General features: G+C 37.0%; 1 protein-coding gene across 3 annotated transcripts; it reads left to right on the top strand.

Annotated features, from left to right (window-relative positions):
* Positions 1 to 129: 129 nt before the first annotated feature.
* LOC101745705 (lysosome-associated membrane glycoprotein 1) lies at positions 130 to 27,709 on the top strand. 3 transcript variants are annotated; one of them, XR_009976433.1, is made up of 7 exons: positions 138 to 407; positions 14,343 to 14,452; positions 15,781 to 15,912; positions 16,486 to 16,602; positions 17,511 to 17,713; positions 18,439 to 26,269; positions 26,468 to 27,709. XR_009976433.1 is itself a non-coding variant. In XM_004923124.5 (6 exons), exons 1-6 carry the CDS (start codon positions 380 to 382, stop codon positions 18,683 to 18,685), a joined length of 837 nt encoding a protein of 278 aa, XP_004923181.3. In that variant the 5' UTR covers positions 130 to 379; the 3' UTR covers positions 18,686 to 27,709. The 3 variants fall into 3 exon arrangements, 2 of the variants coding, with proteins under 2 accessions (XP_004923181.3, XP_037876026.1); XM_004923124.5 differs by having other exon boundaries at positions 130 to 407; positions 18,439 to 27,709; XM_038020098.2 differs by lacking the exon at positions 138 to 407 and having other exon boundaries at positions 14,292 to 14,452; positions 18,439 to 27,709.

Raw genomic sequence — 27,709 nt, 5'->3', positions numbered from 1 at the left:
GCCATTCCGAAAACGTATTAGCTTGGGATTAGATGGTTTCTGTCACGGTCGGGACACGAACCTAAAAAATAGGCCAAGACGAAAGTATGCGCATGCCTGAAACGATTGATTTTCCCCCACCATGACGTCACAATATGTCCGCCGCACAGTTTTCACGGTATAAAAATAACATTCTCTATCAGTTTCATCTCAATAACACAGGCATATGTTAGAATATTCGAGAATTCGAATCTGCTATTCATATTATACAAAAAAGATTTGAATTCAATCCTGTGAATGTTTTTTGAAACTTGTTTTGAATCAGTGATACCGTAGCTAGGCGATCGTGAAATGTTTTAAGTTAATTAAAAAAAAAAAAGGTTTATCCAACGTTACGAACATGATTTCACTAAAATTGCTATGTTTATGTAAGTAATTTATGTATACATAATTTTATTTTTATTTATACGCTTTAAGTGTTATGTTGCTGCACATTGCATGGTTAATATCTTAAATTTTATGTAGTTTTTGTGTTAACAGTATCCGTGCTAACAATGGCGATTCATCGTGTGATCTGACACTAGAAGCTTAATTTTTTTTCCGAAATCAGATTGCGTTGTTATTTAAAAAAAAAGAGTCTGTTATATATTTTCGTATCGTCTTTAGTTTTAATCAAATAAAGAATTTTTTTTTTTTGTAATTCCATTAACTTTTGATCCATCAATACAATCAAGCAAATTCCACCTTAAGCATTTCCAACTTAACTAGAGTAATGAAGGTAAGTTGTATCTTTTCTAGAGTATCTGTTTTAGAGTATCCTACAGTATCTTTTTTAGAGGTTTCTTAGAGTTCATGTTTTTGTATTATCTGTGAGTGATATTTATATTACTTATCTATGGTTTGCGTAATTTTTGTTAGATATGAGTCTTCGTCTAGGTCGATGCGTGCTTTGGCCGCTTCTAGCGTTAGAAGTAGCGCCTAATAGCAGTGGGTCGCGTTTCCGATCCGGTGGTAGATTCTGCGAAGCATTACTCTAGCTAGGGTCAGTGTTAGCATCACTCCGGCTTGAGCTCCGTGAGCTCACCTACTAGTTAAGGTTACGCTGAAATAGCCTCTTAAGGCTATCAGTTTAGGTAGGAAAAATAAAAAATAAAAAAATAGCATGGAGATTTGATGGGGTGGATACGTCAGGACGTGTCTACAGCGACTAAGATACTTTCATGTTGTACTAGCCGATACTTAATTTTAATTCTGAGGAGGTTCTCCGACGCTGTCTTTATATAATTAGGGCTCGGTTTGAGCTTAATATCGTCGTGAAGATTTTTCACGTACCACATATTCCAACAGCTTTCGCGAGGACGCGGTATTGTAAAATTTAAACGCAGTGGTGTTAGTTCAGGGCTGCGTGAGGGAACCACACACTCGTGTATGTCATCATGGGATTTATGCAAGTTTTGAGAAAAGTGCCTCCTTATCAAGAAGATACAGTTTAGTCCACTTTCAGATCATGGCGTAGAGCCTGTTGTTGTTGCAGTCCTAGGGTACCACGCTGGTACCTACCTACATAGGTCCCTCACAAGTTGTCCCTATTTGACCTTGTCTTGCGCTTGCTTCTTGACAAATCTCCAGGTCATGCCAGCAGTTCTCGTCTCGCTCTCCACAGTGCATCGCCAAGTGTGAACAGGCCTTCTCCTGACACGTGGTTGAGGATAACACGTCTGATCGCGGTATGGTTCTCAGATGTATCATTAGACCCACTTTACGTCTTTATCACTATACTAGCGACCCGCCCTCGCTTCGCTTCGGAAACATTAAAACACACATGAAACCAAAAAAAAAAATTTAAAAAAAAATAAAAAAAAGTAGCCTATCTTCATCAGGGACAATGTCGGCTTCTAATGGAAAAAGAATTTTTCAAATCGGTCCAGTAGTTTCGGAGCCTATTCGAAACAAACAAACAAACAAATCTTTCCTCTTTATAATATTAAGTATAAGTATAGAATACGTCCTCCTGAAAATGAGCTGTGAAGAGTTCCCAACGAGTCCGTGACCGTTCTGTCCACGATCAGCAGAAATAGGTATCAGTAGTAATAGCAATTCGAGCGCTGAGCACAAGGCACACATGTGAATTAGTTTGTTGCAATCATGGAGTTAATAAGTACCTACAATACTAACTCTATGGTTGCAATAGAGCAAAAAAAATCTTACCTCTATTTTAATTTATATTACTCGTTGTACAGCGAAATCCTTTTATTCGTCCCAATTAAACTTTACTCTGAAGTTTTTCAATTTCTAACAGACCTAAATGTAATGGCGTCCTAGATTCGACTTTGCATTTCAATCTAGCAAGTTCTGCGGTTTGTGAATAACTATGTTGTGTAGTATTTTCCTTCGGCTTTCGCGAGCCGCAGATATAATTAACAATACTTTTATGATGAAATTCGTTTTAGTAGTAGTATTCTAAAATAATATGATGAAAATTTTGAAAGTCGTTGTGGCCTAAAGGATAAGACTTCCGATGCATTCGTATGTAGCGATGCACCGGTGTTCGAATCCCGCAGGCGGGTACCAATTTTTCTAATGAAATACGTACTCAACATATGTTCACGATTGACTTCCACAGTGAAGGAATAACATCGTGTAATAAAAATAAAACCGCAAAATTATAATTGGCGTAATCACTGGTGGTAGGACCTCTTGGGAGTCCGCACGGGTAGGTACCACCACCCCGCCTATTTCCGCCGTGAAGCAGTAATGCGTTTCGGTTCGAAGGGTGGGGTAGCTGTTGTAACTATACTGAGATCTTAGAACTTATATCTCGAGGTGGGTGGCGCATTTACGTTGTAGATGTCTATGGGCCCCAGTAACCACTTAACACCAGGTGGGCTGTGAGCTCGTCCATCCATCTAAGCAATAAAAAAAAAAAGATATACTCGTATAGAGCTAGTTTTGTTTTAATGATATATGTAGTTACCTATCTGTTTTTAAACATCTAATAGTTTAAAGTAAATTCCTAAAATAATGAAAAAAGGAAAACTTTATTCTGTACTTTTCGATTTTTATGATACAATTTTTTAAATCTCTAAAATTAATCTATTTTTAAATCCTTTCCTCCGTTACATCAGAGAAAGCCGTTGACACCGCACTTCAGCTATGTCTTTACTATCAATTTTTGTTACATTGCGCAGAGGAAAAAGTCACAAAAATTACGATTTTATATTAAATTATTCATGTCCGAAATCGTCTTCTGTAAATTGTCTTTGTTTTATTAATGGGTTCTTTACACTCACCCGTTTGTGATCTAGTTGAAAATACAGTCATAAAACATTAAAGCATAATAAATATGCACTCATGAGAAAGGGCATATGTTAAAATTATTACTCTTCTATATTATTCATTTATCCATGTATAAAACAAATATCGTTTGCCGAACTCAAAGCAATAGAAAAAAAGTCAATTTCAAATTGTTATACGAATTAATTTTATTCAAGTTTTAATATCTCGTCAGTTATTCTTTAGTTCCAATAGCTATCTAGGTTATCATCGGATATGTACTGTAATGAAAGTTTGCCCGTACTATAGAAAAAAACCAATCACTTAGTATTCTTTTCATGATTCTTGAAGTGAACGCTCGATCCTTTTATCCGTGGCTGTACACTGAATATTTGTTTGTTTCTTTATTGTTGTACGTTATTCAAACTATGACTTATTTTTAAAGTATTCTTGAAAAAACCTAATTCTTTTTTCATGTTACCGTTGTTTTCCTTGTTATAGCGATTTACTGTTCTATGTTGTTTTATACCGACATTTAATTTCTACTAACACATCACAATGCTAATTTCGCCATTTTGTAGATTAAACGGAAGTCTTACGCATAAAATACCTAAGAATTCCTATCTTATTTGAATATCAGTATAGCCTCTTGATCTTGTATAAATAAAAACATTGGGTTTTAATACGTTAGGTAACCTGTAGTTTAATTAGTTTTTATTGTATGAAGAGAAGTTCAAAACACAGCTTTCACGCAATCTTTACGTTTGTATTGTGTACGTGATGTGAACAGTAAAATCCTCATTCGAAATTGCTTCTAAGAATACACTTAGGTTACATATCTCGGGGAATTGTTTTTTTTTTTTTTTGGAAGCAAAGTTTATTATGATTGGTTTGAGGCTCCACTTCTGTTATTTTTTTCCTTCCTAAGCTGATAGCCTTGAGAGGCTATTTCAGTATAACCTTAACTAGTAGGTTCAAACCGGAGTGATGCTAACACTGACCCTAGCAAGAGCATTGCTTCGCAGAATCTACCACCGGATCGGAAACGCGACCCACTGAGAAGATCCGGCGAGAAACTCAGTGGGTTGTGTCTATAGGTTAATTCGCTCGTCGAGCCCTTCGTCGCAAGCGACGGGTTTGACCAGGACGTTGACCGAACTTCAGTGAGTTCACCATCTCGCATGAGGAGGCGACGAAGTGCGAGCCAGACTCTTCTTTCTGACTAACGATCTGCCGCTGTTAAGCCGGTAGCAGAAGGGCCATCAGTTCCAGATCATACAGGCAGTTGCATCTTTTGGTAATATGGATCGAGGTATCAACCGCGGCCTTGCTGGCGTTACTGAGGTCCATGAGCGATTATATATCATCAGATGGGCTATATACTCGTATGCTTGCGAAAGCAAAAAAGGGGACCAGAGTCATCGAAACCACGTAGAACGCCATCTTTTCTAGCATGCTGAATAAAGTTGGTAGTAAAAAGCGGTCGTTTGGCGGTCTGCCGTGTATGATGCCAACCTGGTATGATGGTTCCGGTATATTGGAGACTATTTCCGAATAAAAAAAACTGATGGTGGTACCCACCGCCATGTCCGTTTTTCCCAATACGTAATACCACCGTTAGTGGTAGCTAGATGGCGATCGCAGTGTGCTGGGTCGCTATTGGCCTCTGGAGTCTTTTAGTCGCCTTTTACGACACCCACGAGAAGAGAGAGTGTTACTATAGACCAACCTAATCAAGACGTTCTTCTTAAATAAATATAGAGATGTTATAATAATAATAACATGTCTGATTCCTACAGGCAATTTCGTGAAAAGATCACTTGAACTGCCAGAGCATGAATGAAATATCGATCATTCCTAGAAAGGTCGTAAATTTAGCGGCTGACGTGACCTTTAAAGGGCGGCATTTAGTATAGGCCGTGACGTCATTTCTTAGTATTTAGAATGACGTGTGGCGTTTTTTGAGCAGGAGTGACTAATGGTAGCCTAGAGGCCTTTCCAGATTCACAGCCGCCCGAGCGACTCCGAAGGAGACCTGTCCACTCAAGGGCAGCTCTTTCGCAAAATGCATTGGCATCGTCGGTCTACTCATGATCATGGCGCTTTCAACAGCGTCGAAATATCTGGAACGTTTTGTAACTTCTAAAGGTTTTCTTGTAGTTGTATTTTGTGTTTTGACGTTTTTGTATTTGTATGTACTTAGCTTATTGAGTTAGGCGTGCTATGGCGTCTTCAGAATTTCTTCTTTTTAGTCGTACACTCCTGGCGGAGTGGTCGTGCTTATGCATGGCTTATTGCTTGGTTTTGACTTTTGCGAGGTGTCTCCATCTCTCCCTATTTGTGGCGGTGCGTGTTCATTCAGTAAGGTAACACTTCGTAGATGACTGTCTGTCGATCTTGTGGGTGATCGATCGCGAGAGCGTTGACCGTCTACTCTTTTTCTAACCATTAATTGTTCCATTGAGGTTTCATTACGGATGATATATCCTTCAAAATTTTAACAGTCATAAAATTAGGTTAGGGTATTATCAGTTTTTTATTATTTCGAACATGGATGGGACGAGATAGGATCAACGTACCTACCTATGGGCTTACAATACTCAGCCATCAGTCAAATTATTTATTTTGTTTTCTGTGTGTGCCTATTAGTCAGGTATTTCTTTGATTAGAAGGCGGTGTCCCTAGAAAATTCTCTTGTGATAATTACACAGTTACAGACATGTACAATTCATATTAGTGTCTCAGAATTTCTGGGAGATGTATAAGTGTAAACAAACACTAGGTATTTATTCAGAGAATCAAGTATTAAGACATTTAAAAGCCAATGTTCGTTTGGATAACGAATCCAAAGCAAAATGGGGGTGCTTTTAGTTTTCATAAAATCATCCTGGATTCTTAACTGTCTTAGTTTCGCGTTGTTTTCAGATTTCCCTAGGCGATATCTTTTTAGTTCGTAGTCTCGTAGTGTTTAACGAAACTAAGCCGTTGTTTCGTACGTGTAGTAAAACATAAGTAATTCCTATGATTACTCTATGAAATTGGAGTAATTCCGAGGATTAATGTACTATATTCAATGGTAGATTCTAGAATTGTTTAATCCAACTGGTGGTAGGTAGTACCGTGAGAGCAAGTTCCAAGTTCCGATTTAGCGTGCTGCATGGAAGTAACACTCTTGTTTCTTCTTTTGATGTTTCTTTTACTTCATCCGTGTTTGGTTCTATGACTTTTCGTTTTATTATTACAAACATACACACTGAAATTTAGATTTTCATTTTCATGTTATTCGTTTTCATGCCTCTTGTCTATTGCTGAGCAAGTATATCACTGAAGTGTGCTTTCTGTGTTGAAACATTATGAATCCCTTGAAAGCTAGCAACAGTTAGGCGGCGTAATAACTTTATCCTGCCTCTATGGTGAGATGTTTGACGTATCTCAATTTACAAGTTTACGAGCACCAGACGCGCGAATCGTCGTTCCGGGAGCCATAAACGGTTCTCGCCTTCACAAGATGGACCGGCTTCATTTTCTTTCCGCTTAATTCCCTAGTAGGCTTGAATTTTTGTATTGGCTTATTGATTAATGCCGCCGAAACATTGTTACCGCTGTGAAATTGGGAATAGCTGGAATATACATACATTGTACCTACTTCTGTTTTAGTCCCGCAAGTAAAGCACAAAAATGGTGTCAGTTTTCTTTTTTTTTGAAGCGATTTTGTGACCTGGTAATTAAGACCTTTAGGTCAAGTTTAATTTTAATGAAAACTTTTTTATATGAAAAATGATATGAAACGTAATGAGATGAGATGATATGGAATGAAATATAATCTCAGTAAAATGGTGGTCATTTACTGAGACTTTTTCAGTAAACTTTTTGGAGGATCCCGAGAAGTTACGTTCAGCGGCTTTGTTTGATTTTCCCACATTTGTGCATTTTCACAGCTACTACACAGTTAATAAACCACCGTTATTACACATTTAAACCAGAAGAAACACTAAATAGACGAAATAAAACAAATCACACAACTTCACTCCTCGCGTTCCCGCTAAAAAGTCGGTGTCAGTTCGAAATGAACTATGGAGGGTAGAGTTGAGGTGCATACTGTCTGAGATGTCAAAATGTTCGTTAAAAAGACCAATTAGGTTAGGACTAACGCAAAATATGGCGTCTACAGTGATTACATTAATTGTTAGAACTCAGCACACTTTACGCACACAATTCAACACACAGCACACAATGCAAGAGTTATTTAATCTGATGGATCCGTAAGGACGTGTCTAGTACAATAATAGGCTGTGACAATTATGTCAATGAAGCGATTCACCCTCAGACACAGCCCACTGAGTTTCTCACCGGATCTTCTCAGTGGGTCGCGTTTCCGATCCGGTGGTAGATTCTGCGAAGCACGGTTCTTGCTAGGGTTCGTGTTAGCAACGTCATCAGGTCTGAGACCCGTGAGCTCACCTACTAATTAAGGCTACGCTGATATAGCCACTCAAGGCTATCACTTTAGGTAGGAAAAAAAAGAAAAAGAAGCGAATATCTTTGCACGTATTTATACATATATTAATACGTGAAGCCAAAATGTTGTATATTTTTATACGAAAATTGCGCGGACGGAGGAGTATGAAATTTTCCACACTTATAGAGAATATAGAGAAAAAGTGCACAATGCTAATATTTTTTAAAAATAATTCATAAAAGATACATTAAATCAATAAAGAAAACATTACACACACTACCATGTATTTGAAACACACACGCATGCATTCCATTATGCAAATTGTCAAAGTTTTCTTATTGCTTATAATCTATGGTCAAATTGAGAAGAGATTATATATTGGTTGTCATTATTAATATTTGTCTAAAGTGTAGTCTTAGCGAAAACTGTGATTACGTAAGGAAAAAAAGATGTGTGGTGTCGTGGGACACCGGATAGGAACGAAGTTCCATAAAAAAAAAAATTACGTGAAAAAAATCGCGCGGTGAAATATCGCTGTGCGGAAAACAAGGCCTTATTCCACGGACTTTTTTCTTACGGTTTTTACTATCACATTTTTTTCAGTTCGGTCGCACAGCAAAATCCCTATCTCCTCCAAGCCTGCCGTAAGGAACTTCGTTCCAATAAATCTTTGACAATGGAATCATAACAGTGTACAAGCTTATAATTTCAATTAATTATAGTCGAATTTCGACTACCGGGCGACCACTAGTACGACTAAAAGCCTGCGAACTCCGATTTCAGCCCCGCCAATGAATAAAATGTCTCCCCGAAGAATATCTTCTCAGAATTGGCTCTTCTTAATCTAAACGCTCCCAACTACGTCACTTTCACAAACATTCGCGTGCGGTTTAATCCCGAACTAAACTAATTTACTCTTGTTGTTTTTGATAAATACAAAACTTCACGTTGCTTATGTTTTGAAGTACACTTATCTTATATCACGAAGAGAAATTACGTTTTACGTGGTATTACTAAAATTAAATAAAACAATTCACTGTAGAACTTTAGTGATTTATGTTTCTCTGTAGTTTTCTCGAGTCGTGCGCAGAGTTTTACCTACTGGTGGTAGGACCTCTAGTGAGTCCGCGCGGGTAGGCACCACCGCCCTGCCTATTTCTGTCGTGAAGCAGTCGTTATGACTATACTGAGACCTTAGAACTAATCTCAAGGTGAGTGGCGCATTTACGTCGTAGATGTATATGGGTTCCAGTAACCACTTAACACCAGGTGAGCTGTGAGCTCATCCACCCATCTAAGTCGATGTTTCAATGTTGTCTCCATTTCAATTGCTCTTAAAGAGGAAAGCTGACAAATAAACAGAATGGTGATGCCTCCAGGATACTACCAGGCCCAAAACCGACAGCATCTCTAGTTAGGTTCTGGCGTATTGCTACTAACGAATGTCATTTGTATTTCTATTTCCCCCACCTAATCGTTGGTGGGCTCATGGGCTCAATCTGAGAGAATTGTTAACACTAGCCCTAGCAAGAGCCGTGCTTCGCTGAATCTACTACCGGATCGGAATTGCGACCCACTAAATCCGGCAAGAAAATCAGAGGGTTATCTATGGGATAGTTCGCACGTCGAACTCTTCGTCAGAGTTGACAAGTTCGACGAGGACGGTGACCGATCTTCTTCTTCTTCATGACCCCCCATTATGTGGGATTGGCGCAGTCCCCTTTTTAATACGCTTTTATTAGCTTCAGACGTATGTATGTTTGTAACAGAATCTTTGAACATGATTTTGACCCCCTTCAAAACGTCGGATTAACTCGAAATTTGGTATACTTATTAAGGACCGATGACAATTCAATATAAAAAAAATATATTGAAAAAATTGTTTTTTTACACGCTTTTTTTGCAATAAAATAATGATGCACGAATAAAATCATTTTTTCTTACACTACCTATTTTTAATTCAAATTTATTAAGATTTCAATTTTTAGTGGGATTTTCTACAAAATCGTATTTTATTAGCTTTATTAAACTAATATTTATTCCATTCAGGCCTATCGTAATCTCTACACTCACACTGCTCTCCTGCATATCCTCTTCAGACAGTCCTGTCAAGTCCTTTTAGGACGTACGTCTAAATATAGTATTATAGTAGCTGTACCTATCCGCTTCGTTGGCCATTAAAATTAACATTATTATTTCTCACCCCCGCAAAGATTCTCATCATTAACACCCCTGCGACTGGTCTAGGGAGTCCAACACTCATATAAATATTAGCCTATCCATTAAGTACATGTATTTTCTACATGAATACCAAGTTTCAAGTCAATCGGATGCATGGTTCAGTAGTTATAACGGAACATCCGTAAAAAATACTGTAGATTGATATATTAGTATGGATATGTCTAGTTCTTTAAGTCTAGCAGTGTTTGACGGCAGCGTAGTTCGTTAGATTCAGTAATGGAATTGGTGGCTCGTGACCGAGACAAATCGAGTTACTGCCTACACAGTATTCACACACGGCCTTAGGTATATGTGTTCGGTTTGTTTGTTTTTTTTTCTTCTTTTAGTTTTCGTGTCCAATTACTGTTTCATTTTCAAGGCGAGGAGTCGTTTGTTTAAATACAAAGGTCACATGTCTAGAATATTCCTAAATTGCAATAAATGTTGTGACGTCAGAGCTTTATTACTGTGTGGTGGCGTAGGACTACAGTCTTTACCACAGATGTCCCTGGGGTTTCGTGAAAGGCTATAAAAGAGATCACCAGCAACGTTCTTCGACTATTATAGCAGCCTTTTTTGGGTCAGAAGGAAATCTGGTCTTCCGGCTACTCGGTGGGGGCGATAGGCGAGGAATGTCGAAGTTGAACGGACTAAAGGTCCCTGTCGATCCACAACAAATGGCCGAATCTTGTGTTTGTCATCAGTCTGCCTTGAAGAATTCCTCCTTAACAGGGGTTAGGGGACGAATTTCGCAGGGAGCGCAAGCCTCTACCACTAGACCCCTAATGGATGTGGTATCCCGTGATACTCCGCTGTGTCAAAAACAGCGTGGGTCGGGTCGTGTGGTCATACGTCACCAGTTTGCTCTTTCTCGAGGCGCGCGTACAGCAGCATGCATATTGTCTTCTTGGATCTTCCTCGACTGTATAGGGAAGGTACCTGAAACACTGCTCAGGACTGTGATTCGGGCGAGATCTTTATCTCGACCCCGGGTTAATAATAGCCTACTGCATTTACTGGTGGTAGAGTAGGTACCGCCATTCTGCCTATTAAACCAAGTAGCCATGTATTCCGCTACGACAGAGTGGGACAGCGATTATATCACACGACTGAGACTTCTTTGTAATGTGATATTGATGGGCTTAAGTGGTATATTAGGAGAGCGATGTAGCCCATTCGTGAATACATTTTACGACACCCAAAAGATGGGATTTGCCGATATTCTTTAAAAATCGCACCGCCCTTCAGTGGAGTAGAGTTCATCCACACTACCTGGAGCAACTGCGTTCATCCACAATGCATTTCCAGAGATCTGTTTTTCCACATACCATCCGGCTTTGGAATGAGTTCCTCCTCACGATGTTTCCCGAGCGCTATGACGTGTCCTTCTTCAAACGAGGCCTACGGAGAGTACTTAACGGTTGGCAGCGACTTGGCTCTGCCCCTAGCTTTACAGAAGTTGGTAACCACTGTGGGTGGGCCGTATGTTCGTCTGTATACTAGGGTAATAAAAAAATCTAGATCAACAAGTCACGTCTCCGGTAACAAGTACAAGATGGTTTCAGAGTTCGTTCACCGAAGCAGAGTAGAAATATTCGTGACAATAAAATTATTCAGGTTATACCTACAATTGTAATGAGACTCGACAATACGTCTTGTCTGTGTCCATTGTAGGCGTGACGCGTCGTCACGTGAACTTTTCCACGCGTAACGAACGTAGTGATGTGACAGATATTTTATTAAAGATTCGATCTTTTGTCGGTCAGATGGGGAGATGGTCCATCCACCTGGTTTCAACACGTTGACTGCGGGACTTATTGAGGGATTTTTAGGCAGGGCGTGTGAGGTCTTTTCGAGGCAGGACTTGTTTATGATATGAGACCTGATAGGCCTAAAAAAATACAATTTTCGAATATACTCATACCTATAGAAATTTGGACTTGTCGTCTTACGCACTGAGCGAACAGTTTTGATTGCAGCATTAGAGTTGTGGTTCTTTTATGTCGCATAACGCAGTTAATGTGGATTGGTTACGGAAGCCGATAGACATCTACAAAGTTAATGACTATTTTGAGACAGTTCTAGTCAGATTTTACAGTACAGCTGTCCCACCATCGTTACCGAAACGCATTACTGCTTCACGGCAGATACATGCACCGCTTCGGTTGCACTTACCTGTGCGTGATCATAAAACGCACTACCAGCAGTAATTTCGATCAGACCAGACTTTCTTTACTATAGTTTGTCCAATGTAGCTTCATACGGGGGACAGTTGACGGTATAATATCCTTAGTTTTCAGTTCTGTATGAAAAAAATCGATTATATAACGATATTAAATTTTTTGCAATCCATCGCTCCGTGTACCCATCCACTTCCACTCCCGATCACGTCATTTCGGATCCTCCCAATCCACTAACGGTGCCTTTAGGTACCTCAAGCACCGGTCACCGTTCTCGTCGAACCCGTCGCTTGCGACGAAGGACTCGACGAGTAAATTAATCCACAGACACCGCCCACTGAGTTTCTCGCCAGATTTTCTCAGTGGGTCGCGTTTCCGATCCAGTGGTAGATTCTGCGAAGCACGGCTCTTGCTAGGGTCCGTGTTAGCAACGTCGTCAGGTTTGAGCACCGTTAGCTCACCTACTAGTTAAGGTTACGCTAAAATAGCCTCTCAAGGCTAGCAGCTTAGGTAGGAAAAAAAAACCATCCACACTTAACGAACTAAAGTTAATTATTCAGTATGTACAGACAAGTTCAAATTTTTTTTATTGTATGCTCGTCGGGGCTCAATTACTTACAAATTGAATGGCTTTAATTGATACATCGTAAATACGAAGTCTTATCGATGTTCATCTTGTTAACCGACTTCGGTAAAAGAGAGGAGGTTCTCAATACGACTGTTTTTATATGCTCAAGTTACTAAGCGAACTAATTTTGATTTTTTATTTTGTTTTCATTTGAAAGCTAGTGCTTGTCATGTGATCCCGTTTAAGTTTTATCAATTACTGACCCGCGATTTTCGAGTTAACATTTTAAAATTGATTTATTAAATAGTATTAAATAGTACAGGGTGATGTGTTATTGTAAAAGTCAACTCGGTTAATTTATTTTGTTGAAATCTATATATATAAAAGAAAGTCGTGTTAGTTACACTATTTATAACTCAAGAACGGCTGAACTGATTTGGCTGAAAATTGGTGAGGAGGTAGCTTAGAACCAGGAGAAGGCCATAGGATACTTTTTATCATGCTCCCGTGGGACGTGACATAAAACGTGGTATAACAAAACGCAACTGATATGTAATAACAAAACGCAACTGACAGCTAAACGTAATATATTCTATGGTTATTTATAGTAGAATTTTGAAGTTGACCAGTTGATGTGTTTGAAACAAACCGTGTGGTGGAACAAAGTTCGCCGGGTCCACTAGTATTATATAGGTTAAGCAGCTACCGAAAACCATTGGACTCCAACATGAATAATAATATGTTATGTGATTTTTTTGAAAGATGTAATTGTTTGTAATAAAAAAAAGGTATAATTTAACAGGGCTCTTATGGCTATATGTTACAAAGCGATTATAGAAAGAAGCCATTGAACTCATGATGTAGGTATTTTTGCAGTGTTGCCCCAAAAATCTTGACAAGTAAAAAAAAAGCGATTTTTTTTGCAATTTCTGATGGTAGGGCGTCTCGTGATCACATCCAGTCCATTTCTGCTGCAAAGCAGTAATGCGTTTCTGTTTAAAGGGTGGGGAAGTCGTTCTATTCTAGAGCTGAAACTTAGAACTCATGTCTTAAGGTATTTACGATTATTTTGTCTATGACCAATGACCACTGGTCATGTAGGTTGTGAACTCCTTGCACCGTCTAAGGAATTTATTTTAAAGAAAGAAAAAAATAAACAACACAACGTTACCATTCATGAAAAATGTAGAGATGCAAAACTTTTAAATTACTACATATTTGTAACTTTAAATTCGGTTTGAAGGGTGGGACAGCTGTGGTAACTATACTGAGACCTATCTCAAGGTGGGTGGCGCATTTACGCTGTAGACGTCTATGGGCTCCAGTAACCACTTAACACCAGGTGAGCTGTGAGCTCGTCCAACCATGAAAGCAATTAAAAAAAAAATTGTTAATTAACAAAATTACGAAAATGTATCTAATATGTAAGTATTGAACAGAAACTATATTACGACAGTTCTATTTTTACAATTATGTGAAAAATATTCTTTCGGATTTAATAAATATATATATGACGACTAACATCGTTCCTAAATAAGCACAACACTAAACAAATCAACGCGAATCGGCGTGCATTCAATCTAATAATGCGTTTTGCACAAACAAACATATCGCCGATGTCAGCAGTCCAAGTCTGATGGTTCTATGTGGTTTGTATTCGCAGTGTTGGTGGTATGTTCAGCTCACAGCCTCCAGCTGGACAGCCAGGCTTCCACCAGGCGGCCGAGGGTCACGAAGTACAGCAAGACTACAATAGCGCCTGGCGGATCGACGGTAAGGCAATTTTATTTATTTCATTTACTTCATCTACTACAGATTTTGCATGGGGTGACCGATAAAGACACAAGTTTGCGCGTTCACTGCGAAGAAGGACCCCTTTGTCATGGCGTCGCAATTCCAAGGAGTATCCCTGCAACCTTCCGAGAGTATTGGGATACTTGGGGTCAACATTTCGAGCGATGTCCAGTTTCGGAGTCATTTGGAAGGCAAAGCCAAATTGGCGTCCAAAATGCTGGGAGTCTTCAACACTGTTGCGAAGCGGTGCTTCACGCCTGGACAAAGAGTTTTGCTTTATAAAGCACAAGTCCGGCCTCGCGTGGAGTACTGCTCCCATCTCTGGGCCGGGGCTCCCAAATACCAGCTTCTTCCATTTGACTCCATACAGAGGAGGGCCGTTCGGATTGTCGATAATCCCGTTCTCACGGATCGTTTGGAACCTCTGGGTCTGCGGAGGGACTTCGGTTCCCTCTGTATTTTGTACCGTATGTTCCATGGGGAGTGCTCTGAGGAGTTGTTCGAGATGATACCGGCATCTCGTTTTTACCATCGCACCGCTCGCCACCGGAGTAGAGTTCATCCATACTACCTGAAGCCACTGCGGTCATCCACAGTGCGTTTCCAGAGATCTTTTTTGCCACGTACCATCCGGCTATGGAATGAGCTCCCCTCTATGGTGCTTCCCGAGCGCTATGACATGTCCTTCTTCAAACGAGGCTTGTGGAGAGTATTAAGCGGTAGGCAGCGGCTTGGCTCTGCCCCTGGCATTGCAGAAGTCCATGGGCGATGGGTAACCACTGACCATCAGGTGGGCCGTATGCTCGTCTGCCTACATGGGCAATAAAAAAAAAACATATTACATTCATTAATCTATAATCTATATATATAAAAATGAATCGCTGTTCGTTAGTCTCGCTAAAACTTGAGAACGGCTGGACCGATTTGGCTAATTTTGGTCTTGAATTATTTGTGGAAGTTTAAAGAAGATTTAAAAGGTAGATAAATATGAAAATTCTCGGAATGAAATAAAAATAACAATGTTGTTTTTCCTTTGATGTCCCCCCCGTCGGACGGATTCCTTCTGTTAGTTTTAAGTTTATTTTATACAAAAGTTTAGGTCTTTTATTTATCAATTGAGGCACTACGAAGTCTGCCGGGTCAGTTAGTACCTTATAAATTTTAGAAATAGCCATACTAATTTCGTCCGTTTCGTGTCACAAGGCAGGAAAATAATGAAACTGTAGAATTTCATAAGCCCATAAACGTTCGTTTCTTAAATTGGGTCCAAAAATTTGTTGAAGCAGAAATTTGCGTTTCTCTCCCAGGAATCGGTAACAGAAAGAAGTTTGGTGACGGCCACGTACCGTCTCCAAGGTGGTGGAGGGGAGACCTGTATCCTTCTGACTGTCGATGCTCTCCTGGACATATCTTACGTGACAAAGCTCAACGAACGCGCGGTGAGTTCAGTTATGATCACTAAATCATTCTCTTACGACTCTTATGACTCTCTTGGTGTAATGATATCACCATTGAGCCATTAAACTGGGAATGGAAGGTGCAGAATGGGATGAAGAGTTCGATAAGGAAATAATTAAAACTAAGTGTGTAACCGCCCACAATGCGACATCAGTCTGAAGCGTCAGTAGCATTGCAACAACGGATACACACCCTGTGGTCTTAAAGAAAAATGGCTTTGCGGTAGAAATATTATTGGCAGCCCTGTAGTTTTTTAACACAACTCGCCACTAGAGGCTAAGACTTCGTTCGGCATAAACATTTGTGTTCCTTTGGCTAGGGTTGGTGCAGTTTGTAGATAATTCGTAATGAAAACATTTGGAAGTTGGGTCTTGCGTATCAGGACGGGTAATGGCTTCACGAAATGTAACAGTACTCACGTAAAGCCAAGTCAGCCAATGTTGTTTTACCAAACTATTGGGGTAGCCGATATGGTCACCTCGACTTGCGAACCGGTTGTGGTGAATTGTTTGAAGCTTCCGTGATTAGTGAGATTTCAATATTGATGGTTACAGGACGCGAATACTTTTGTGCCGAACAACGCTAACGTCGGAGGGGCGTGCAAGGATGGTGACGCCGAGACCTTAGTCGTTTCGTTTAAGGACTTCACTTTAGAATGGTTCTTTGCAAAGGTACGTTTTTTTATTGAAAAATAATAAAAGAAAGTCGAGCCCTTGTTTCTCTAAGGCGGTTTCTCATTTGCAATTAAAATGAAACGGAAGTGTGGGTGTTGATAGTTGATACGGCGAAAATTCCATTCGTGGAATTCGTCTAGATTGTGTGAAATCCACTTAAACGTCGTAAGGCTTTGCTAGCCATCATTTTAAATCGACGATTTTAGGTTAGACATTTCATCATTGTCGTCGATTCTCTGGGACTGAGGATCGTGGTCACCACGGTCAAGTTTCTGAACAAATTCTGGCCAAGTATCTCGGGATTTAGTCAATTTAGGCAGCTGAGATCTTGTCAGCTAGTTTAGGCAGTTGGAACCTTGTGTCCTTTTTAATGATATTCGTCCAGTTGGCGGCGATCTTACCCTACCCCCTTGGGCTTCCATATGACCTACAACCCTTAATTTACAACGATAACAGTTTTAAGTATAATCTGTGTGAATATTCTATTTTAACTGCCTTTCTAATTAGTTTAAATGAAACTCCAATCTATTATTGCCTTGGTTACAACAAAGAAAGGACATTTAAAGTCTTTTTTTACTGTAATTTAGTTCCGCAATTCCAAATAAAAATCAATTAAACAACACTTTTCCCTACAGTTCATTCAAAGACATTTTTTCCTCTGTCACTGTTGTTTTCTTAACATTCGACATTCGCCTAAACTTATTTTCCTAACAGAGCAAGCGCGTAGGAAAGTTCGAACTAAAGAAAGTACACCTCCTTTGCACATAATTAAAATTAAATGTGCTCGTAATTTTTACGGTTTAAACAAGATTTTGTAAAGTTTTCATAGCCTTTCAAATTTACTTCAGATTTTTTCTGTTCATTCGAAAGATATTAAATGATGTGTATGTATCTTTCTCTTTCAGACTCCAGGAGGAGAGCGTTGGTATGCTGAGAGCATGAAGCTATCGTATAACTCCAGTTCTCGCATTCTGGAGCACGCGGCGAATCAAGGGAGACGCGTAACCCTCACCACGGACTCCAGAGAGTTGCTTTTCCCGACGCCAGTCGGAAAATCATATTTCTGCCCAGACGAGACGGTCATTGAACTCACCGAGGAGGATCCCAGGTGAGTTCAATTCTAACACTGGTGGTAGGACGTCTTGTGAGTCCGCGCGAGTAGGTACCACCACCCTGCCTATTTCTGCCATGAAGCAGTAATGCGTTTCGGTTTGAAAGGTGGGGCAGCTGTTGTAACTATACTTGAGACCTTAGAACTTATATTATATCTCAAGGTAGGTGGCGCATTTATGTTGTGAATGTCTATGGGCTCCGGTAACCACTTAACACCAGGTGGGCTGTGAGCTCGTCGTATACAACGTAAATGCGCCACACACCTTGAGATATAAGTTCTAAGGTCTCAGTATAATTACAACGGCTGCACCGCCCTTCAAACCGAAACGCATTACTGCTTCACGGCTGAAATAGGCAGGGCGGTGGTACCTACCCGTGCGGACTCACAAGAGGTCCTACCACCAGTAATTACGCAAATTATAATTTTGCGGGTTTGATTTTTATTACACGATGTTATTCCTTCACCGTCGAAGTCAATCGTGAACATTTGTTGAGTACGTATTTCATTAGAAAAATTGGTACCTGTCTGCGGGATTCGAACACCGGTGCATCGCTTCAACACGAATGCATCGGACGCCTTATCCTTTAGGCCACGACGACTTCAAACTACGACTACGACTGTGGTGGAATTTCTCGATGCGAATTTAGCTCTATGACCATGTCGTCCGTTGATCTTGTCCAATAAATCATTACCGCGTTCTATTACCTCACGTCCGACAGCAACCCGACGTTGGCTCACAAAGCGAAGCTGTACCTCAGGCAGATGCGTCTGCAGCCGTTCATGTTCAAGCGGTCCGGCGAGTTCGGTCCGGCGTGGCACTGCGCCGGGGCCGCGCGGGCCCGCTCCGAGGCCGCACCGGTCGCGGTGGGAGCCGCGCTGGCCGTCGCGACCGCCGGCACGCTACTAGGCTACGCCATATGGCGGTATTTGAAAGTGAAGAAAGTACAATACGACACGATGGAATGAGATTAATAAGTTCGGTTACAAAATCGCATTAAAAGTGTACAATTTTCAAAAAAATATTCGAAGTTGAGTAAATATCGACGCTTGAAAGGCAAACGTGACTAAGCGACAATGCGTGAACTTTACAGTAGATTAATTTAAAGTTGAAATACCTGAAAAAAAAATCTATTTTAACGAATCTAGCTGTTGGATTGAAATTATTTTAATAGACCTAGAAATATATATTTTTTGAGCATTGAATACGGTTATTGCCTATGATTTATGTACAAAGCAGTTATTGTCGCTTAGTCACGTTTGCCTTTCAAGCGTCGATATGCAGAATCATTTGGTATCCACTAGTATTTTTCTCATAAATACTATCAAAAGAGCGTAGTTTTTTTTTTTTTAATTTACCTATATTTTGACTACTATTAACACATTAAATTAATACATAATTTTATCTTACTTTAAAAGACAAGTAATGTAACAACTGGTGAAAACAAAAAAAAATGTTGCAAAGATGATTAATATTAAAAATATCATATTAATATGTTAAACCTTTAAAACACTCTCCTGTAAAATTAATAAGTTTTGAGATTATACAGTTTTAATGCGAGAAGACGATATATCTGTGTGCTTAGTGCGAGTTAACGTTCTCGCGTATGAGTTCGCCCGGTTTTGTATGCAGTTGGAACAGCGCCCCTAGCGGCGAGCGTAGGCAAACGATTCCATTCCATACAAATATGAGTTAACTTTTACGCTATAGAGAACGTTAAAAAACTCGCACACTGGCCCTCGCTGGAACGTGAAGCCCGTTTCCCTTTCGCCAGGTCCAGAGATAATGTAACCGGTGTGTTTAGTGCGAGTTAGCGTTCTCGATAACGTAAAAGTTAGTTCATACTTGTATGAAATGGGATCGTTTGCCGCTAGGGGCGCTGTTCGAACTGCATACAAAATTGAGTTAAGTTTTACGCTTACGAGAACATTAAGAAACTGGCACTAAGCATACGGGTTGTATTGATAGATGAGACAACTAGGGCTGCCACCTTTTTCTTTTGCAGATAAAGTACATTGGTTATTATAGGTAGGAAAAAGGAGCATCGTATTAAAATAAAGTACAATTTATCTTTTATTATTATTATGTTTAAATATAATATATTATTTTTCTTACAGTTGAAATTAAACAAGAAACTGTGACAATTAATGACAGTGACATTGTTGACATTATTTTGAAATATTTGTTAACAAAACTAGTGCTTAGGTGATGTGGCGTTGGCGAGGGGCGATATCGATTGAGCAATCGATCTATTTTGTTTAACGAAAAAATACATACGCAAAGTCCCAATGAAACCAAATCATGCCAATTAAATTATTTTCGTGTACTTTATTGTTTACCTGAAATGACGCACAATATTTTATTATAAAGTACTGGTGGCAACCCTAGTGACAACGAGATTTGCCGCCATTTTACGTGCAAGACGGCTTATTCTGACAGACAAATGTCCACCATTTTTGCGTTGTTTGTTCACAGATATTTTTTAATGTCGTCCCATTGCTATGTTCTACCTTGAAAATGATTATTTCATTAAATTATATTTTTATTACAGCAAAATTGTTCAGAAACTAATACCGTATCTGTAACCTTGATTACGGCTGCCGCTTTTTTGTACGAAGAATAAAGTATAGTTTATTTTTATTTAAAAGATTAATTTAACGATTGTATGTCAGTTCAAAAGGCTTCGTAAGGTTATATAGTGGATCCAAATGACGTGAATTTACTGCAAAAATCGGACCTATTGTAGATATATAACCCACAGATAACCCCCATAGGTCCGATTTTTGCAGTAAATTCACGTCATTTGGATCCAAATGACCTTTTTTTTTCTCCTACCTATGCTGAGAGCCTTGAGAGGCTATATCGGCTTCTCCTTGACGTGTAGGTGAGCTTACGGGGCTCGAACCGGGTGTGTTGCTAACACTGGCTCTAGCAAGAGCCGTGTTTTGCAGAATCTACCACCGGATCAGAAACGCGACCCACTGAGAAGATCCGGCGAAAAACTCAGTGGGCTGGCCAAATGCGTCGGAACTTGTATTTTGGTCTAAATCACTTATTACCCTATTAAAAAAATACCGCTTCGAATGGTCTGGGTCTCGTTTTCCTACGATTTAATTTTTCATAAAAAAATATCATTTTAAATTTCATTTCAATTTTCAAGTTTCTATCTCTATAAATACTTATAATATGAGTTATGAATTTTTGAAATACCTAGTTTATGGTTCTTGTGTAAAGTTGGGCTTTTCAGGTTACGACGAATTTTGCTTTCTTCTGTCGATATTACTTTTTCGATTACTGTTTTGGTATAAACTACAATCGTAACAGAGCGAAATTAAAATTCAAAATGGCGTCAAATCTCCTTATTGCGTCATATTATTATAATGATATTTTTATTGGTAATCTCATTTGCTTAAAATGTGTGCATTATGGGCTGGAAATATGTCCTGTTTACATAATTTAAGGAAGCTTTTATTGTATTGTGGGCAAGAATCTTGCGATTTTAAACAAAAACCAGGCCTAAAGATAATACTGAAGGTATTGCGATGGTTTTTTCGTAAAATAAATTTAATTTAAAAATTTTGAGTGTTTGTCGAATGTGGTAGATATTATTATTTATTCGATAGGTATTCCGTAAGGTTATTAAATTTTATTAAGCTAAAATCGATTTAGCTTTGTCTTGATAAATGTTAAACAATTAACAATTCGAACACATATAATTTGCCCTTTGAGACACCTTAAATAATGACGATCGATTTTTTTCTGGCAAGTTGAAATTATTAATGAAGTGTCACCACCGAGATTGACAGCAATTGTTTGTCTAATAATTATTATTGCCTTGATAGTTTGAAATAATAAAGATTTTTTTAGCTCGAAATAACAACAGGCAGATTGACAGATTAACCTTGAATCTCGAAGTTATATTTATAGGTTATGTTGAAATAATTATTGTAGGTTAGTTAGCTTATAGATTAAATTAAAAAAAAAACGTATAAAAACTACGAATGAATGCCAACAAAATTAGTTAGTTTGAGAAATTTTATTGTAGGTATAAGTTAGTTAGTAAACAGATTTATTATGCGAAACGTTTTTTTCCATATTGAGGAAAAATTGTTGCCACACTCCAATTTTACGTTCAGTAATGTGAAGGTTTTTTTATACTTTTCAAATTCAATTCGGTTTTAATATTGATAGCGTATTTTTATCGGTAATTAAGCTAATTGCATTTTAATAGCATAAAGTGATAACGTTTTGCTAAATTTAATTAAAAAAAAGTGTGAAAGTTCAAATGTATATGTAAAAACATAATATTTAATGTGTAAGCTGTTGTTAATGGTTGATTAGTGTTGTTAAATGATATTGTATCTCAATTCATGATCGTGTAAAATATTTTAAATATTTAGAAACCATATCTAAAACAATGTTAAGTATTTTAATCAATTACAATGATAATCTAGATATGTATAATTAATCTAGATATTTATTTTAGTTATTTAAAAATAATCAACGTCGAGTTTTGGAGCTATAATAATATGTTCACCTGTCCCATGTTTTTTTATATAATTATTAAATTTAATATTACGTTCGGGCAAGTTAAGATTTTTTAAAATATATAACATCGTGTTGAGAATGCTATCAAAATAATCCATGGCTTATAAAACAAAAAAAAATATATATATTCTCTACGGTTTTCATTTGCAATCGATTTAATTTCAATGAGCTCCAATTATTTAAGTTATATTGTGTAGAATTGTATAATTCAATTTTGGTAAGTTATTACTTTGTGTATTTTGTATAAGAAATATAATATAGCATATAGCCTCACATTTAATCGTGACATATCACATGATAATAACAAAATCGTATAATATAGTTATAAGGTTTCATTAAGTAATTAGAAATGTAATGAAACTTAATTCAAATTAATAGCGTCAGGCAGACAGAATACGTTCTCTTAAAATTCAAAATAATATTATTTGGTAAAATCAATAGTACCGATTAACTATATTGAATCGATATTAAAATAAGCCAATAATCTATTTGTCGCTTCAAAAAAGTGCTGAATAAAGAAAAGTTTGAATCAAGTTTCATTATCCTTTATAAAGTAGTATTTATATTTATATAAAAATTAAATATAATTTGTATATTTTTGCGATATAGCGATGACTATCGATATTACGTGTTACAAGCAATAAATGATTTCTTTTTTAAATTTATATGGGCCGGTCGTGTGTGACTCAAATATGGCCGCCATTAAATATATTGATGTTGTGTATTGTGAGCAAAATAATGCTTATGCACTAGTGCGAGATGTATTAAGATAATATTATTTATCCTGCTAAAACGTTGTTAATCGCGCTCTAACATTATAACGATATAATCTCGTTTAGTATAGTAAGTTTAAGTGAAAAATAATTTGATGTACCTAACCTATTTCGTCGGCATGATTTTTTTTTCGTTCTAGCTTGTCACGTTTGACACCTTCATAGGATATTGTGATATTGTCATTGGTTGGATTTACGACTAGTTAACTATTAATTCGATTAGAAACAAAAGATAGCAGTTCAGATTTTCGTTAATAATGTGAAAAAATACTATCCGGCTTTGGAATGAGCTCTCCTCCATGGTGTTTTATGAGCGCTATGAAATGACATTCTTCAAACGTGGCTTAAGGAGATTACTTACTCGTAATTGTAGACAGCGGCTTAGCTCTGCCCCTGCCATTGGTGACGTCCATGGGCGATGATTTTTATTTTTTTACTGCTTAGATGGGACGAGCTCACAGCCCACCTTGTGTAAAGGGGTTACTGGAGCCCATAGACATCTACTACGTAAATGCCGCCACCCATCTTGAGATACGAGTTCTAAGGTCTCAGTATAGCTACCACTCACCATCCGGGCCGTCTGTCTACAGTTTTCTATAGTTATCTTGTCTATAGTTTTCTTTGTCACGGACGAGTTACTTGGAGATATTTAGAAACAGGCACTAAAACATAATCTCGTAAACACAATAACTATGTTGCATATCATTTTTGAAATGAAACTCATATTTTTTTGGGCATCGTTAAGGTGTCAAGTTAATATTAGATATAAAGCTAATTTTGTAGACTTTTTCGATTAAAAAGCTCGTGCGTTCTAATATTCGTAGAATTAAGATTTTCTCCTCAGACGAAGGAAGGTAATTAATATCCTTATTGATTATAGGTTAACGCTGTATATTGCTGTAAAACCGATATTTAATATTCTTACGTATTTATTGAATTAGGTGAATGACTCGTGAGATTTTTAAATCGATAATTTAAAATTTTCATATTAATCATTTTTACGGCTTAGTTTCGTGTTAATCAAATTTGTCGGGAAGTCGTCTAAATCTTTGCGAAATATGTATAACAATATATAATAATGAGATATGACTTTTTTGGCGGGAACGCGAGGAGTGAAGTTGTGTGATTTGTTTTATTTTGTCTATTTATGTTCCTTGGGGTTTAAATGTGTAATAGCGGTGGTTTATTAACTGTTTAATATCTGTGAAAGTGCACAAATGTGGGAAAATGAATCAAATCCGCTGGACGTAGCTTCTCGGGATCCTCCAAAAAGTCCACTGAAAAAATCTTAGTAAATGACCACCATTTTACTGAGATTATATTTCATCCCATATCATCTCAGTTCATTTTATTTAATTTCATCCCAGTTGATTAATGTCTCAAATTTATTTCATTTATTAAATTTATTTCTTTATTTCATTTCACTCCTTAATATCATTTTTCATAAAAATATGAATATAAATTAAAATAGGACATGACTTAAAGGTCTCAGTTACCAGGTCATAAAATCCCTTAAAAATAAAAAAAACAAATGAGATATTTAGAAGGTACGTTTAAGCCATAAATAAGTTTTATTGAAGAAACAATATACACGTGTTTGCTGATTTTGTTTTAAGCGAGTCATCCGATGGTTTTGAGTAAATGTTAAACACCTTTATACATTATTATGTATGTAAGCAAGGAATTATTTCGTGTAAATAATGTTTTAATCCTTGATACTTGTAAGTCGTTTATGTCACTTTTCAATTTGTATTTATTATATATTTAAAGGGCACTGTTGTTTCGAAAGTAAATTTTATCATGATAAAATAGAAAAAATTATAATCGTTGTGATGTTTACAATCATTTTAATTTTTCGTAACTGTTTTTAGTTTGACATTGACGTGGAGCTGTCAACAGTTTTAGCGGGAAAGTTCGCAACTTTTTTTTTTCTTCATAATAGTGCAGGCACATATTTACGTCGCGAGTAATCGCGTGGCTTAAAAGATCGGGCAGCTGTGTAGACTTCGCTAACAGACAAAAACATCTGACTTTTAAATAAATTAATAATTTTTTTTGTGTCAAAGACATGTCTTTTTAAATTGAGAACAGTTTCGAAAACGTGGCTTCACCTCTATTGCTTACTTAAAATTTTCTAGTAATCAAAAACTATTTTCCTAATATACATTTTATTGTGTCGTGTAGAATTATTATCCCTTCAAAACTTTCGGTAGTATTAACGTGACGTGGGTGCGTTTTGTAATAAAAGAATGAATAAAATAAAAATTATGTGTACTAAAAAATATAATATATGCCATACAATTTGTCTTCCAATAAAATTGATCTTATAACAATAGTATAAAGTATTTTAGCTTATTTTAATAATATGAATATTATATAATACATATTTCGAAAAGGTGGTGTTATTATGGAAGTCTGTGCCGTGTAGTTTTGTTTAAAAAATTTGCCCCAAAAAACTTTAAAAAAAATAAGTTTCAATATGTTATACATACTTTAATTCAACATTTCAGCAGATATTTTATGTACGAAATTTAATTTAAGGTTATGTGTATGTATTAAAAAATCATTAAATTCTCTAAGTTTTCAAACTTCATTGGTTCTGAAAGATTTAGGTCACCTATGGCTGTGACAGATTTTAGTTGATTCTGTCATCACCATTGTACTACCACTCTATCCAAGCAAAGGTATAAGCAGTGGCCTACATATATGTCTACCTGATATTTACAAGCAATAGTGGAAATTCATCCATGACATCAAAAGTTTGACAGTGGACAAAATAATCTAGAACAGGTCAAGATGGTGTTTTTGTTTTTACAAAATGTTCTACGGAATCCGAATGTTGAGTGACAGAATTCACAAAATATCTGCGTAATTGGTTTCATTTTGCGAAACAATAACATTTAAGTTACATTACCTTTTATGTAATCTGTATTGTCTATGATTTCTGTCTGTGTAATGTCTTGTCTATGCTTTCTTTTTCTTTTTTTTTGATTGAAGGATTATGTACTGGTGGCTTGGAGGCTTCGATCAATAATACTACTAGATTCGCGATTAGCGCTTCAAAAACGGCCCGAAAAAATATAAGACCACAAATAAATTTGTGGTCTTATTTCAAATTAGTATGGTCCAATCATAGCCAACACTAAGACGTCAAGACGCTGCAATGCGCGTTCAAAAACTGAGTAAAAAACCACCGTAACACCAAGGTTTTGGAAGGAATATCTTTTTTTGGTAAATTTATATTATTAAGTGTTTTTCATAAAATAATAAACACAATTATATTGTTAATAAAACACAATTTACGAATATTGTAATTGTTTGGCCAATGTTTGCAACAAGGCACCAACTATTGTAACAAACATCACCAATTCTTGAACAAGGAATGCATAGAGTAGTTTTGTTATTTTATAATGTTATTTTTGTTTGTAGATTTCCTAGTAGCCCCTTGTCGCTGTGCACAATGGATATATATTGTCGCGAAAGAAAGAGGAGAAGAAATATAGAACCCTTATAAAAATTCTAGAATTGTTCAATGGTGGTGGCAAATCAATGCAAAAAAGTATTAAAAAAACTTTATATGTATGTGTAAATATTTTAAGCGTATATGCTGAAAAGGATTTGTTTTCTGGGGGAAACGAACACAGCCATAAAATAAGCCTAAATTAAACTGATTATAGAAAAATTCATTGATATAAGATTACATTATATTTGTAAAAAAGAAACCGCTCATATAAAAATGACTTCTAAAAGACAGCTTTATAACAAACTGAATCTGTTTAAAGGTAATTGAACCTACATTATTGTTTTAATTACTTCTGTATAAAGAATACGTGGAAAACATGTATCGTGTTTCCTTTCATATTTTTTTTACTTTATTCAATTTTAGTTTTTATCACCTATTTGTTGTAATAGCGGCAATGTAAAATATTATCTACTACTTTTTTGAATCGGTCAAAAATAGTTGCGACCATACAAAACAAACCTAAAACAAATATGTATATTCTGCAACTCTATGTCTTTCAATACTTACTGTGTTCTGAGCATTGAAATGTAATACCAAGAACTACATCTAGTTCCACAATACAATAAGCACGAAATTTTAAACAAATATTTTTAACCTTATAAATTAGGCTTTAAGTATCATTTTAGAATAAATATTTTTGTACTGATGTCTTTTTATATTCAAGTGACATTTTAAATTTATTCCATAATATTCTTTTTCTGACGAAAAGACCTATATACATATATTTTGCAATGGTAATTAAACTTTATGTTTAAGTATTAAGGTTTATAATAAACTGAAGTCGTTAACATTATTAAACTTTTTTCTAAGAAATGAAGATGTTTTCGTGTCTGCAAACGTGGCCACTGGAGCGTCTTATTTTTGTTCCTGATCTTTAATCTAGTACTATTATTGATCGAAGCTTGGAGGCCTTTAAAATTTCTGTCGAGGCCCCGTCGCACGCTCCTTGTTAATAACGCATCTATTACAAATTGCTTTATTGCCCCGGGAAATTTAATGTATGCGTCCGCGCTTGACATCTCGTCATGTTGACGTCATAATAACGACCACCGAATAAATTTAAGTGACATATCTCAAAATTATATAATATTAGCGGGTTCATTTATTGAATTGTCTTTACGAATAAATGAATTAAATGTATAAATAAA

The sequence above is a fragment of the Bombyx mori genome, chromosome 24, assembly GCF_030269925.1.
Source record: "Bombyx mori chromosome 24, ASM3026992v2".
Classification (NCBI taxonomy): Eukaryota; Metazoa; Arthropoda; class Insecta; order Lepidoptera; family Bombycidae; genus Bombyx; species Bombyx mori.
This window is presented reverse-complemented; position numbering and strand designations above follow the sequence as displayed.

Bases quoted from the DNA above. Each gene is read 5' to 3' on its own strand.
- LOC101745705 (XM_004923124.5), top strand. From the start codon at position 380: ATGATTTCACTAAAATTGCTATGTTTAT. The intron at 408-14,342 runs GTAAGTAATTTA...TTGTATTCGCAG, and splicing joins ACTAAAATTGCTATGTTTAT to TGTTGGTGGTATGTTCAGCT. The intron at 16,603-17,510 runs GTACGTTTTTTT...TTTCTCTTTCAG, and splicing joins TAGAATGGTTCTTTGCAAAG to ACTCCAGGAGGAGAGCGTTG.